General features: G+C 41.7%; 1 protein-coding gene across 2 annotated transcripts in view; it reads right to left on the bottom strand.

The window, feature by feature from the left end:
- unc79 (unc-79 homolog, NALCN channel complex subunit) overlaps positions 1-15,777 on the bottom strand; it is a 44,625-nt gene extending 28,848 nt beyond the window's left edge. For both annotated transcript variants that reach the window (XM_079573244.1, XM_079573245.1), the window contains exons 1-12: positions 15,564-15,777; positions 13,160-13,280; positions 7,436-7,749; positions 6,526-6,696; positions 6,114-6,209; positions 5,966-6,021; positions 4,650-4,779; positions 4,492-4,556; positions 2,784-2,872; positions 2,190-2,230; positions 2,028-2,056; positions 132-358 (exon numbers count right to left, since the gene is read on the bottom strand). In XM_079573244.1, the coding sequence (XP_079429370.1) occupies positions 132-358; positions 2,028-2,056; positions 2,190-2,230; positions 2,784-2,872; positions 4,492-4,556; positions 4,650-4,779; positions 5,966-6,021; positions 6,114-6,209; positions 6,526-6,696; positions 7,436-7,749; positions 13,160-13,280; positions 15,564-15,585 (1,361 nt within the window). In that variant the 5' untranslated portion in view covers positions 15,586-15,777. The remainder of the gene's footprint in view (positions 1-131; positions 359-2,027; positions 2,057-2,189; positions 2,231-2,783; positions 2,873-4,491; positions 4,557-4,649; positions 4,780-5,965; positions 6,022-6,113; positions 6,210-6,525; positions 6,697-7,435; positions 7,750-13,159; positions 13,281-15,563) is intronic.

The raw sequence follows: 15,777 nt of genomic DNA, 5'->3' as shown, positions 1-15,777 counted from the left end.
ATCGTGCTTCACCAATACTTTACATCGGCGACATCAAAACCCGAAAACGTGCAATGCAACCAGCCGAAACATGTGATGCCGACAGTGTTCACTCTGTTATGGCCCCGGCTGAAAACACACGCTCCCATCACCTTATCACAGCCTCCACGGTGCACACCAGCTCCTCCGCTCCGCACTCCCGGGTGTTGATGGGCGGGGGCGAGGTCTGGTACAGATGGGTCTCCGCCGCAGCCCCCACCTCGCTGTGGTGGTTGACATGGCAACGCTTGCAGTAGCGGACGGGCCGGTTGCCATGGCGCCCGCAGCAGCCGGCCGAGAAGCAGGTGACCACGGCCCGCCTGACGTGAGAGCTGCAGTTCTGCAAAGGGCAAGGAGCGGCATACGGTGATGTGCGCCGGGATCAACCCATTCTGGGATATACCCGATACTGATTCATGTTCACACTTTTGCAAATAAAATGATCTAGTTTTACCTGGTTTGATATTTTAATGAGTTTAGAGAGTTGAGTCAGGTTATATAATACTGACGGTAATCTATGATAATCTAGAAGTATGATTTTTGTCTATCTACGATTTGTCTGTCTATCTATCTGGACCAATGCCTTACTTACACTACTGCCACCTCTTTAATGAAATACAATCAAACATATGACTATTATTCTTTACTAAACATAGCATTAAAAATGACACTGTGGCATCCCCTCGTCAATTTAAAGAACATTTTTCTTCTTATATCTTCAATTTTTGCTGCTCAATTTCATCGGTACCAAATAATGGCACTTCCCCAATCCCCTGGTCGTCTCGGATTTCTAAAAAATAAAAAGGATACCGCCAGAGGACCCCCCCTTAATCTGATCAGCCACTAATCTTGTGCCATTAGGGAGATGCAGTGCTCTCTGTCAAATTAATACACTCCCCCCTCAGGTTTGCACAGCCCCTTAACTACTAACACTCACTGTGTCTGTCCTGAAATGCAAAAAAAAAGAAAAAAAAAAAAGAAAGTGCGTTCAAAAGCTTTTAGGAAAATTGGGACGGGCTATTTCATAAAGGTAGGCTTAAAGATTACACCTGCTGAAGCGTATGTTTTCTGTGTGCATCAAGCGTTTTATGTTATGATACAAAAACTCACACTTTTGGTCAACTTTTGCTCAAAGGCGAGAAGAAATAGAAATACAGCGGCCCTCCTCACACCTGGGGCCCTCGGAGGCATCCGTAAACCTGATTCTGTGCCCTCAGCCGCACATTCACCACGAGCGAACAGACAGCACGCCCCAGCAGATTCAGTCAAACTCATCTGAGCTACGGCTATAAACGGACTTGTCAGAGAGAGGAGATAACAGCTCCAAAAATACCTGACCTTGTGCTGGATACGGATGGAAAAACGAAGTAACTGGAAAGGAGCAACTGATGTTTGCTCTTTGATATTCGATTTAAGATTATCTGATGATGTTAATAAGCAGAAAATTGAGAGCGTGCTAAAATGACATAGGATTAAGATTGTGGCGGAGATAATGGCACGGCTAAACAGACAATAAGAACATGGTTTTGTGGTTGCAGATTATACCACTATCTTATATGGCCTGCCGTGATTAATTAAGACAGGGCAGGTAAAATGTCTAATGTTGATATTCAGATAGAAAGATTTTGTCACTAATATCCATGGGTTTTACATGATGAATAATTAGGGCAGTTGCCAATAAAAATGTTTCTTATCACTATGTTATTGCTATTATATTTGCTATTTAGGTTTTATAAGATATCTTTTGTCCCCAGTACACACTTTAAACACAGAGAATGAACAATGTAGAGAAAACCGAAATATGAACTGCTAACAAGAGGAATCTCACGCATTTCAGAACATGTTTCCAGAGGTCTAAGCTAAAGTGTTAGCGGGTTTTAAAATCCCATAAAGATAATATAATAATAATATATATGCATCCTTTGTGATTGAACTGTGATTAACTGTGCATCCCTACAATCCGCACTTATCATTATGTCAAACTATCTGAAAACAATAGAGTGTCTTACCTTCTTTTGGCAAATTGCAGATATCTCTGCTGCAAGAAATAAACTCACTGTAAAATGGGAATACTATCATACACTCATAATTGAGACATAATGCAATGCATTGTCATGCAGAATATATGGCATTTAGACAAAAAAACATGAATATATGATGTATTTCCTCACCTTGTGGAAGAAGTACATCCACAAGCCATTCAGCGTGGTCTCTGCAAGAGGAACACATCACACAATATTACAACGCCTTGAGCACCATTTATATAATAAGGCATCAAATATGGATGGAGGAGATGACAAAAAACAACAACAGGCAACATACTGCCTTAACTGGATAACTATAGCCATCTGCTTCTTCTGAGAGATCAAACTAGTAGTAGTAGTAGTAGTAGTAGTAGTAGTAGTAGTATAAGTAACAGTGTGTGTGTGTTTGAGCATAGGGCAACATTTAACAAAAGTATCACCGAATCATAACAGTCTTGCCAAATCGAGATATCGTGATTAAACTTAACATATGTAAAGCCTGAGCATACACTGAAAGGCAAATGCTAGAACTAAAACTCTCTCTTCAACCATTAAAACCCATCTGTGAGCTGCAGACTGTACGGCGGAGCTGAAACAAGTGATGGCTGGTTGTGTAATGATGATCTCATTATCGGACCAGTGACTAGGGTAACTATGGCAACATTAAATGGAAGAATAACGTCGCAGGCAGAGGGGAATGGCGTGCTGATGAAGGATGGTGGGGGTGTGACACGTCCATACCCCGCGATCCTCTGGCTGCACTCCTCGCATATGTAAAGAGGAGGGGGCTTGTCTCCCAGGGCAACGGAGAGGGTCGGATCTATACACATCTGCAACGGAAACAGGCAGGATTAGATAGTGGCGCGCGTGGGCAAGCAGGCGGCATTCGGCGCTGTGATTAAAGCTACACTGCGGAATATTTCACCCACTATAGAATACAGCACAGACGTTCTACAGCAGGGGGCCAAACATCAGGCCCACTTATAAATGCTTTATTTTGAGCACATTTCGTATCACTGGCATGTTGGTTTATGTTTTCAGTTTCACAACAGCTTATTTCACTCAACCTGGAATGTTCCGCATTTCGACTTTCAGGGGTTTCATTCATATTATTTCATTATTATGCTATTGGCCTAAGAAAATATATACAGTAGGGCTGAACGAGATGGACAAAATTTCATATCTCGATATTCATGCCAGATATCTCGATATCGATACGATATAACTATGGGTTAGGTGAAAACCAAGCATTTTTCAGAAAAATAAAATCATAATGCAATAGAGTGCAGTTTTATTGATGAAAATCTCTATCGTTTATATCTTTTATATTTATATCAATTTTCATATTTTGAATGTTCATATCTCAATATCAATACAATAACGATATATTTTGCTTTTGCAATATTGATATATTGAAAGTTCATATCTCAATAATGATACAATATATCTTTCAGCCCTACAGTACATTATACCATTGTAGAGTTTTCTGCAAGTTTTGAAAAAGGGCGAAGTCTATGTAATTTACTTTGGTCTTTTTTGTTTTGTTTTTTTACAATGCCCAAGCAATACACATTTTAAGCCTATTATTTTCATTATTATTATCTTTAATCATGTGTATGTGTAACTTTTTCTCATGTAGTGGAATGAAATTAGTTTTGTAATTCCATATACTGTAAAAACAACAAAGAAACATAAATTTTGGGGGGAAAAAGACTGTGCATCTAATTAAAAAGCATTTTTATCTGTCTACCATTACATAGCACTGCGCCCTAAAAGTTGTGAAACGTGCTTACAAACTCCTTTGTTACTGGCAACCACAGTCGCGCGCATATTTGTACTGTATAACAAAGATTCAAACTGCCCGTGATCTCAAAATAAACCATGGGCTCTGACATTACATGAACCCTTTTTTGCTACTGAGTGGATGACTGGCTGCATATGCTCCCCTGTGCTCCCCTGCAGCTTGCGCCCGGCCCCTGTGCTAAACCCCGCTCCTCCTGTCCTCAATGCTCAGTAATTTACAGTGCTCTTTGGATGCCGGCGTACCCTATCCTCGCGGGCTATGATGGGGTCACCGCTTCCAATTAAGACCCCCTTCATCACCACCACCACCCGCTCATGATAATTGAAATCTGTGCTCTCCTTTCTCAATTTGTCAGCTGTTAAGTCAGGGCAGCAGAGCGCAAACAAAGCAAAACGCACACAGTCACTAGTTTGTTTAAAGAAAGATGATATCATTGCCTCGCTCACACGGCTGCCAGGGTACATGCTGATTTATTTACTATGTCCCGATGCTAGTTCTAAAGCGTCAAACATCACTGAGCAGAGGAGGGGAGGAGCCTGAGAAATGGTAGGCAAGCTTTGTGGATGCTAGAATTAAGACCAAACAAGCACGATACTTATTTCCATGATTTGTGATTAGATTTAAAGTTTTGTAGGCAAGAGTCACCTTAACCGCCGGCTTATTAATAGCATTGTGGCACTCTATGTGTTGACAGTGAATGGGATTCCAGGCTGAAGAGCAGAGAAGAACAAAGGTCTTGGTTAGGTGCTCGGTCAGTACATGGACTAATGCAGAGGAGTATTAGAGCTCGTAGGGAGGCTGACCGGTGTACTGAAGCCCTCTGTATTCACTGATGGCCCCTGGTGGCTTCAGATTAGGCCAGTAATGAAACAGCATCTGCACGGCTGGAGGCTTGACTTGGGATGGGCCATAGGAGATGACATATAGCAAATCCTGCGGACAAAAGGCTGCCTTTAGTACAATATCTAAGTAGCAGTGTTTGTTGTTGTGTAAAACTACTGGGCCCATGCTGTTTAGCACAAAACGGACTCCTGATCATGTTTTAATGTTGTTAACCCATCAAAATTATTCATGTATCTTTAAACCTGCATTTGTAGTTTCCTTTTCGAATGCTTGTCCGTCAACAGCTGAAGTGGTGCTTCACCGTGTTTTTAAAGCCTACATATCATCAACGAACTACTACTTCTGCCTCAACGACAGCATTTCCCGCATATAGCAGGGAACTACTTAACTGCTTCGCTCTCCTCTGGTTCAACAGTGACATAAATATGGACAGAATGACTTTTACTTCTTTTCCATAGAAATGACTTACCAAGATTAAGGTGTACAAAGCCAAAGGTTTGAATTTCCTCATTGTGCAGGACTTCACATTATTTTACTGTAGCCTTATCAATCAATTCATCAAATTTTATTTGTATAGTGCCGTAACACAGCCAGAAGGTGCCCAGGGTGCTTTCCAGTATAAAAACAAGAATCACAAAGCATCAATAGATATCAATAAATAAAAACTCAAATGCACATAAAAACAGCAGTCGAGTCAGTGGCTACGCATCGAAAACTTGTCTGAATAGATGTGTCTGTGATTTTAAAACACTCAACTCAGTAATGCTTCAAACGTGAAGCTACCGGAAGTGTGTTCCACAGTTTGGGCCTTGGACAGTAAATGACCGGCCTCCAAACTTTTTATATTTGAACTTGGGAGTGACCAGTGTGGTGTATTCAACTTAGGCTATTTGTGAAAACAGTAGCAGTAGCAAATGAGCAACAGTAGCAAATGAGCTACAGTAGCAAATAAGCTACAGTAGCAAATTAGCAACAGTAGCAAATGAGCAACAGTAGCAAATGAGCTACAGTAGCAAATAAGCAACAGTAGCAAATGAGCTACAGTAGCAAATGAGCTACAGTAGCAAATGAGCTACAGTAGCAAATGAGCTACAGCAGCAAATGAGCTACAGTAGCAAATGAGCTACAGTAGCAAATGAGCTACAGTAGCAAATTAGCAATTTATTTAGCTGTTAGCATAAAATTGTACAGCCTAGATATGTATCTGTCTTTAGTAGTCACTCTCATATGTCTAACAGTTGCATCAATGATCACATTGATGTTGATGCCGGCCTACCTTCCATACTTCCTGCTTGTGCTTCATGAAACATTCCAACAACTGACAGTGGTACACTGCAGAAATGAAAAGACACATTTCAAAAAGTGGCTAAATGCTATCTGCTTAAAGTGACTTACATTTGGCTCAATACAAGGAAAGTGTTTACCATGATTTGTGGTGTTCTGCATGGCGATCATTAGCATGGAGGAAGCAGACAGATTGACATACGCTGGCACACTCCCTTCCCTCCGAGTGGAACCCACTACAAAGCAAAAATACTCACCTGATTATGCACTTCCAGCTTGTTTTGGTAATTTAAAGCAATCACTTTATTTAATCTAAACTATAATATACAGCTTGCATTCAATTCAATTTTGTGGGAACAGATTACACATTAATATTTTAACTTAACATCAACACATACATGTTTAGAGCGCGTACAGGCTGATGTTATTCATGCACATCAACCCACCATAATTATGCTTAACTGCGGTGATTATGAACCTACATTACATAGCCATCTAATCTGGAAAATATAATAATAATGTCTTTATCGTGTTATCAGAAGCCATACTTACATATCGCCATGGGAAGGAAAGAAGTGCTCAAGTACTCAATGATGTCTTTGTGCAGGAAAGGGGGGAAAGTGGCTAATGTGGAGATCATTGTATAGGGCAAAGTGCTGAGAATATCGTCACTGAGAAAGGGCAGGAGGCAAGTTGTAGTGTAAAATATGGCCTGTCCCAGATCTGTGGAGAGAGGGGGAGAGAGGCAGAGAGACACACACACAGACACGCATTCAATTTAAGCTGCACTTACAGTAAACACACACCGTACGCAGCCTTACATGACAAATCGATCAGTGTGACATTTACATTTTTGAACAGTGAGAAAATCGTTTAGACATAAGTGGGCAGCGAGCTTTCCTCAAAAGCTACTGAGGCGCGGGATTGCCCTCGGGAGAAAGCAAAGCATTTTTACTCAAGGAGATGGCTGTTCATGCTTTTAAGCTTTTTATAACAATGGTCAAATATTTATGAAAAAGGCATTGATGCAGGTTTGAGCAATTATGCAAAAGACGTCATTCTCAGATGTACTCGCAATGTGGTAAAAAATTAAAGACATTACATTTTCCTGTATGCGCATTTGAACCTACAGTAAATATATTTGCACATGACAACATAAGTGGACATTTCTCCCACTTTACAATACAAACATGCAGTCAGCTACGGTACACAGAAGAAGGCCTATGTCTGGCGTTTTATCCAATGGCTTATGAACGGTTAGGTTGTACGGGATCCAGCGTGCTCCCCATCACCCCATGCAAGCCTCCGTATCCTCAGCAGGACGTCTCTCCTCCCGATTTTTTTACCAAAAAAAAAAAACGGAGGCCAAAAAAAGCAGCATTGGTGGCAGGCTTCATGCAGGCCAGGCGGCTCGGGATGATGATGACAAAGAGTAGGAGTAGTGCACTGGGCCTTGACTCACCATGCTGCCCGTGCTGCAGCAAAGGCACCAGGTCGAGCAGGGTCACGAGGGTCACATACAGGCCCTGATAGTCCAGAGAGGGGTACTCTGAGAGCTGAGCGTCCCGACTCTGCTGCCCCTGCCCCGTGCGGTCGGACGGGGCATCGCGCAGAACGCTGTAAAGGAGGGAGCGAGTAACTGTAGGGTTGATGGAACTGACTTGTGGTCTTAGAGATGGGGTGAGTGGGAATGGCACAGGAAAAAGACACATGGTCATGGGCACGGCCAAATTGGAAGCTTCCTGGTTCTCCTTCCTGCCTGTGCGGGACAGAATGCTGCTCCGGGGCCGGAGGGGAGGGAAGGGTTGGGGAGGGGATCAAGGGAAAAAAAGAGACAACAAAGACACAAAAAAACAGCACATTACATTGAAATGGCACTACAGAGACAGCGTAAATAGAAAAAAACAAACCCAGATAAACCCCACATAGGATGCAGTGTCTCACTGTAACTTTGTCACCAAAGGTTCGGGCAAATTTCCCCTGAGTGACTTTTCACATCAATTACTCTCACTTTGTTCGTTTTTGACAACAAAAACATGAGCTCAAACTGCAATGATCACTGCATCTCATGCGTATCTGGTGACAAGGAGCAAAAATATAAAAAATGGCATGTTTTCAGTGGCAACCCCATACTTCTCCAAAAAGGGACAGCACAAAAGACTGTCCCTCGATGGCTGCCAGAGTCCAATTAATAGGTTTCCATCATGCAAAAATGTCCAATTTTGGTTTAGAAAAACAAAAGAAATTTCCTTGTCTTTAGTGGGGCTGTCAAGGATGGGAGTGACACCAAATTGGTTCGGGAAAATACAGAGGTGACACTTTTGAAACATGCTTCAGCCAGTAATAAACATGTGTGTGAGTTAGTCCAATATGCTAGGTCACAGCACATGTTTATTGCACCAGAGAAATAATGTCTGTATGCATACATTATGATACTGCACCAGTATCATCAGGAGAAAATGAGATCCAACAGGCATATGGATTCAGGTTTATCAAATAAACGTAACTAATCTAGGGTAAAGGAACTAATGACAAAGGAATAGGTTGTTTAAGGGATGGTTGGTAGCATTATGTGTGTGAGCTAATGTAGGATGGACAATTGTGTTTGCTGTCCCCTGGGGAAGGTGGTGGACATAGTCAATTTGGGGAGAGGAAAACAAAAGCAAAAACTAGTTGGGTTGAGTGTGGAGCGTCTAGGGAAAGGGAGGGGAGGAGGGCCAGAGAGCATTGCTCTGTAACCAACTTTAACTGTCGTTTTCATGTAAAGCAAAACTAGTCTATGTCATGATTTAAAGGCTAATGTTTTAGAAGGATCCCTCAAAGCAGAATTACAGTTCCATCTTGGCTGGTGAGAAAGGGGATTTTGTACCATACTTTTGACAAAACAATTTCTATTGCAAATCTAAACATATTGCAAATCCCCTCAAAGTCATACCCTGAAATACTCTGATCAAGAGCTTATTTTACATTTAAAACCACACTACGGAACATTTTAACCAATGAAAGAATTAAATACAAGCATCATTTCATTACGGGTCATTACAGACTCCACAGACTCGAAACTTTGCTGGGAGGGGGACATTACCAGCTCACCTCCCTGAATATACTACTGTTATGCTTTGACTACACTTATCTATACACTAGGTTCAAATACATGAGGTCTTTATCCAAATGCTTTGTTTTCCCACTAGAATTTGTCGCTGTCAGGCTTTGGTGCACATTTTGGTAGACTAGTTTGTGCAAGTGTGGCCAGTGGTGGTCAGTAAATGTACTTACTAAGAACTGTTTGAGGATCTGCACTTTACTTGAGGAGTATTTTTGTTGAGAACCTGTTACTTATACTCCACTACATTTGAAAGATACTGTAAATACATCACTCTAACACGTTTCTGTTGAAATGTTTTGTCCCATTATGACGCTAACTCCAAAACAGCAGGGGGCAGTATGCAGACGCACCGTCAATGCCACTGACTCACAAGGAAGGTTTTTTGAATACTACAGAAAATACTTCCAAACGTTCACTTTCTGTACTTTTATTCAAGTTATGAAAGCACTTTGACCACCACTTGTATTCGCTTCGCTTGTTTACGTTTGGAGTTGCGACGGTAGCTCATTAGCTCGTGTGGCGTAGCGACGTGTCACCCGCAATGTTCCGTATTGTGGCTTTAAAGCAAATATATCACAATGAACTGAATCTCAGGGTGGGACTTTTTCACCGCCTTCATTTGATCATCAAGAACACATCATTAATTTGAACAATGAACATAGACGCCAACAGACGCACTCGCTCACGTACACTGGTGCACAACGACACACTCACACACGCCCTCACACACACGCCCTCACACACACACCCTCACACACACACCCTCACACACACACACACACACACACACACACACGCACGCACGACACGGGAACGACACACAAAACACATGTAGAATGCACTGGTACAGACACATGACACACAGGTACTGTCAAAAGCCCACTGTGTTACCATGTTATCTGGATGTGTGTATGTGTTAGCTGAAAGTGTGTGAGAGAGTGTCTACGCTGCTAGATGTGGACTCCTCTACTTCCTACTTCCTTCCCACTTCCTGTCACCTGTCGGCCAATCACAACCCGCACCCCTTTGCATCTCAGCCGCTCACCTGCCAAGCCTAGTCTCATAGTCCCTAGTCTGAAAACCTCCCTGAAGCTGCGAGATCAACCTGACATGGAAGAAACTGCGTCAGGACATCCAAAAATCATCAAGAATTGGGAGTCCATGCAAAAAAACAAAAATCTGGAATGTGATTCGGTGACAGCCCACCAGCACCTTTGGCCATTTGGCTATTCTTTCCGAGAACATGACACACATCTCAACTCCTCAAAGCTCGCCCGTGCCAGTTCCACCCTCCCTTGCCTTGAGCCATTTTGCATATTCTTATCCTTGTGCATCACCAGAGTGCAGATGATCCATGGAAGGATGATCTCTTGTGTATAGTAAAAGGCTGATGAAATCCCGGGGAGCAAATTGTGGACACTTGGGGATTGAAATCTCACTCGAATTAGCACATGCTCCAAGAATGGCACCTCTAGCCGTCTGTGCTGAAGACGCAGAGGTCAGAAATAGAGGCGTACTGGGGAATGGGTTATTGGGGCATGTTAGCAAAACAACAGCCTTGTCCTGGATTCTCATTCTGACTCCCAAAACGTTTCGCTCCAAAAATGTCCAAAACGTCTATAGCAGGGGTCACCAACCTTATTTTAGCTGAGGGCTACTTTAAGAGCATTAAGTTGTTCGAGGGCCACCAGTTAAAAACAAATCCTAAAGACATAAACTACACTGTTCACTTATAGGATATTGACCCCATATTATGTTAAAATAGCTTTATTTTAAACTCATACTAAGTCACAAGAACCGAAATAACTGTAATTTTAAGAATTAGATTCAAGAAAATGAAGTGTTTTACACTTTAGAAAAAGTCCCAAGGGCTACTGGACATGCCCCAAAGGGCCCCTGGGTGCCCGCGGGCACCACGTTGGTGACCCCTGGTCTATAGTTTAAAAAGGGAAGCAGCTATATCGATGGTTTCTGTGGTTCAGCCTATGTGAACACTGGGAGAGCATGCAAACTAGACTAAATTATTTTTTCCAAACTACCACCATGCAGCATCCTGTGGCCAACTGTCCAAAGTTAAATCTCCTCTATAATGAGCAGCACCGATCAAAGAAGAGCTAAGATTTGTCCAAAATGGCCGCCTACTTGACCTGAATTGAGGCAGGACATGTCAGCTTCTTCCTCCACTCGTTCCCCCTGTCCCTCTCTCGATCCCTGGACTCTGGGGAGCAGCCTGACCCTGTGTGACTGCACTTCCAGAGGAGCTGCCCTCTGCCACTCCCCTGGGGAAGGACACTACACACGGCCTGTTCATCTATCACCTCAACACCCAATCAATGCACATCCCTCAGCCTGCTGCCCACCTCTGCTCCTGCTGCTCCTGCCTGCGCACTCGCGGCTGGACCACTGTGTACTGGTGTAATGTGTGAGAGTGACTTCACTGCAACAAAAGAACATCCACATTTGATCAAAATAGGTGAATTTAGAACATGGATCTTGATTTGAGTTCATTTATTTATTTATCTTTTATTCATCAGGACCTAGATTGTTGCCTGTTCAATGCTACTCGAACTACTACTACTACTAGAACTATAATATCGCTGCAATATCTTCACTTGACTGCGCGGACGTCGAAGTGCTCTTGAGAAAAATTTGAAAATTGACATGTTTACTTTTGTGTGACTATACTTAAAGGCTCATGTAACCATATTTATATAGGGAAAACCTGGAAGAGCTTGGTCGCTTCAAACTTCATCCCCATTTGGCCCAATGGAGGAGAGGAGGAGAGGCTAAATGCTAGCAACATCTTTGGTCTTTTTGCGTGACTGAGCGCACGCGTATAGACCAGACAGATACACATCAAGCTCAGGTAAGAACACATCTCAGTATGAAAAACGGTGGCCTGTTCCTTCTAAGAAAAAAACATTTATTTGACATTTTTTGGCACTATCAAAAATGTGAAAACTTATTTTTTTGTAAGCTTTACTTTTGTAAGCTTTCAATCATATTAAATTATTCATGCCTGTGAGATTTTACATCGCATAACATTATGGATTCTGCTGTTGCCAATACAAAACATGCTCCTAATGAGCAGCTCGACGCTGAAGATGCTATTTTTGCATTGGATTTGGATGAGGGCTTAACATAAATCTCATATTTGGCTGCCTTTAGTCAACATCTCCATGGAGACGAGCTGGAGACGTCCCGCTCACAGTGAAGTTACAGTCAGGCCTGAGGAGAGGTGAGCCGCTCACAGCTAGCATGTTCAACAATAAATATATCTGTAATAAAACAGATGCCATGCGGTGTGGCTTTAAAGGCATTAGCAAATCGTAAAGACTGCAATTATTTAGGACAGTAAAACAATCCATTAATTGGTGTATATTGGGATTTACTATATTACATGTGTAGTTTTCACCTCAGCAAACTGAAACAGTAAGTTTATTACGAGTTAGTTTAGGGAGTTCATAGTTTAATGTTAAAGATGCTATACCTTTAAATTCACACTTGTTAACTGAATCTTGATTTAGTAAAAAACAAAACATGAAATTACGACTGCAATCAGAATACTTGTCAAAAAAAAAAAAATCAGTTAGATATTTTCCTAAATCGTGTATTTAAGAAACATATGTCCTTCTTAAGAGCTAAAAACGCTCTGTTCCACCTGCTGATGTCATGCAGTGGATTCCTGTTTCTCCAGGAAGTGCTCGAGTTTTTAAAGTCTATCTATACCCCTTCTCCAGATCATTTCAGCTCTCAAATTGCTTTCAGTACAAAACAAGTCTTGGTATTAGCAGCCAGTCTGGTCACATCACCAAATGTCCTGTTATTGTGAATTGTCTAATTCTTACACTTATTATAAAGCTTTTGTCCTGCTCGAGTCCAAAGGTAAAATGAAATCGTCTGAATGCTGGATAAGTTGGGACTTAATGGTCAAAACTACCGAAATCAAGATCAACATTCTAAACTGATGTCGATATTCCTTCCTGGCAGTGTGTTTGTGAATGCACTAGCCTGTGATGTTGCAGTAACTCCGTGTGGTAAAGTAAGTGGTGTGCTACTTCACCTGTGCAGGGTACTTACCCGAGCAGAGTCTGGGAGAAGTATTTTAGCGTGTTAGCAATGTCAGTTCCTGAGGGCACAGGATAAATATTGTGCTGCACGCGGTTGTGATACTCCTGCAAGTATCGGATCTTAGAGGCAACTGCACAGAAGACAAGAAGAAACAAATGAATGAGCGCATTTCAACAGGCAAAGGAGGCTTCTAGTGTTCTACAAAAGCTGTCTCAGGAATCGCTGGCATGAAAACTACTTCACTTTTCTAATACCACACCACCAAGCACCAAAAAGAGGGCTGTTTTCAGTTCTGAATGTTGGTCATTTGGCCTGTGACCTTTGTGGCGTCCATTGAGGATACAAGAGCCCTAGAGGAGGCAGTAACCTATTACTTAGGAACAAAACGCTCAGATTCATACGGCTACTGAAGCAACCAGTGGCATCAGAGTCAACTGCTTCTTACTGCACACCTGCCCTTTTCACACATATGAACTTTGAATGACAAGTTTTGTCCTGCTGAAAACACAGCGGAGTAACATGGGCCTGTAGGTCATATGTAACCCATTTTGGGCAGTGTTTCTCTCTCTCTGCCCTGGATTTGACAAAAATACATTTCAAAACTACAGCTATGGGCGTCGGGTGTTTATGGAACAGGTTTTAAACAAAAAACGACCGCTTGGAGACGAGGCTGTTTGCTTTGTTGTCTGCGAAGCACTTGAACATTTCCAACTGTACATTTCAATGTAAATGTTGTTTCTTTAATAAAGTGCAATTTCAACATATAACATTATTTGTCAAACTTAGACTACAAAAAAAAAAATGAAAAGAAAAAAAAACGAGTTGGAAAAAAACATTATATGGCAAACATATTGTTTAGGGAAGCGCATTCTGCACAAATTCCTTAATCGATTAACCGGTTACTTTATCAAACGATTATCGATTATCGATTAACTGTTAACCATCGGCTTAGTGTTATTTTATGAGACATTTTATACACCTACACACACAATCCCGCTATTGTTTTATGTCAATTGTTGTCATCTTACCATATTTTACCTTACCTTTCATTGTTTATCTTATTTATTTAATATTCTTATGTGTGCCCCCATAGCCCTACAGTTTAAAGTTTTATAGCTTATTTTTTATCTAGATTCTGTGTTATATGTTGCACATCAGCACTAAGAAACCTTCCTAGTTTGTGAACCTGTTCTCACCATGGCAATAAAAAACTAATCTGATTCTGATGCTGATATTGAAGACTGTAGACATAACTTTTTCTCCACTAATATTCCGGAAACATTGTTTAAAAGTTAAATTATCAACCAAAATAATAATAATAGGTTTATAAACTTCAAGAGATGCCACATTTTAATGCTTATTTGCACTTCCATTATACTGTATTTCAAAACATACAGCATAACGATTAATTGTAAAACATACCCTTAATTGATTAAGCCCATAATAACGATTAATCAACTAACTGAATAATCATGAACATCCCTAATAGCATTCATGAAGTATTTTGGCGATACATATATATATTATATATAGGTATTCTGGGGATTATATAGGCCTAGTTAGTATAATATATGGTCAATGTCGTCCAACTAGAGAATTTAAATTTTGTTTTATCCCCTATGATCAAGTCAAGGAAAAGGGATTTGGATCAATTTTTAAAAATGTATCAAATACTCTGAAGATTTGACATATAGGCAACCTTTAACTACAGAATCGCTCCAAGTAGCCTACTGTTGTCTTCAATCATTTCACGACCATTCCAACAGTGATTATCGTTTAGAAGCCTAGTCATAAACAGGCATATTTCCTCCCTGATATTACTATTTTTAATAACATATCGCACGAATAGTAGCACCTGTGTGTATCAAGACGCTGGAGTCGCTGGTGGTGAGGGCGATCTTTCCACCTGTTCCAAAAAACCAACACGAAGCAACGCGAAGGGGACACGGGGACTGCGCGTGGTAATGGCTGAGCGAGACTCGAGTGACCAAACCACATCTACTGATCAATCATGTCACATGTGCCACCATATTGTTGAGCAAAGAATCCGCGAGGTCGACCTTGAGAGCGTCAACGTAATACAGCCTCAGCTACTACATGCGCGGGTGGTCCCGGTTTTTTTTACGCGCGTCAATCAAAAAAAACATGACGTCGGTGAGACATTGGAGGCTTTTTTCCCCCCCTCGTCCTTTCCTTTTCTTTTTCAGAACAGGTTGGAAAATGTGCACGGAGTCTGCAGCGAAAAGGACGTGTTGCAACCTGCCCTGGAAACCGTTTTCATCACCAAGGACAGCTCCCCTCGCCTCGCTTTCTTATTCCCAAACATATTCACAACCAGTTTACAAAAAAACACACACACACGCGCTGAATAACATATGAAAGGTTGTTTAAAAAAAAAATGGCTGGCACTTACATTGCTCTGCCTTCGTAGACATTTTGAGGACTCTTGGGGAAACATGCAGCCCGCGGTCGCAAGTGTTTCACTGTTTTTTTTCCCTACCCTCACCGGCGTTCGCTGTGTTTCTCTGGGTCGTGAAAAAGTGAGCAGACCCCCACCTCCGGCTCCAGCTCGTCTTTGGATGTACCACTCCGCGCTGGGGGGTCACCTGTCGCGAATATTCCACCCC

This window comes from Gobius niger, assembly GCF_951799975.1.
Source record: "Gobius niger genome assembly, chromosome: 16".
In the NCBI taxonomy this organism is placed as follows: Eukaryota; Metazoa; Chordata; class Actinopteri; order Gobiiformes; family Gobiidae; genus Gobius; species Gobius niger.
The sequence above is the reverse complement of the archived record's forward strand: the minus strand, read 5'-3'. Positions and strand labels throughout refer to the sequence as shown.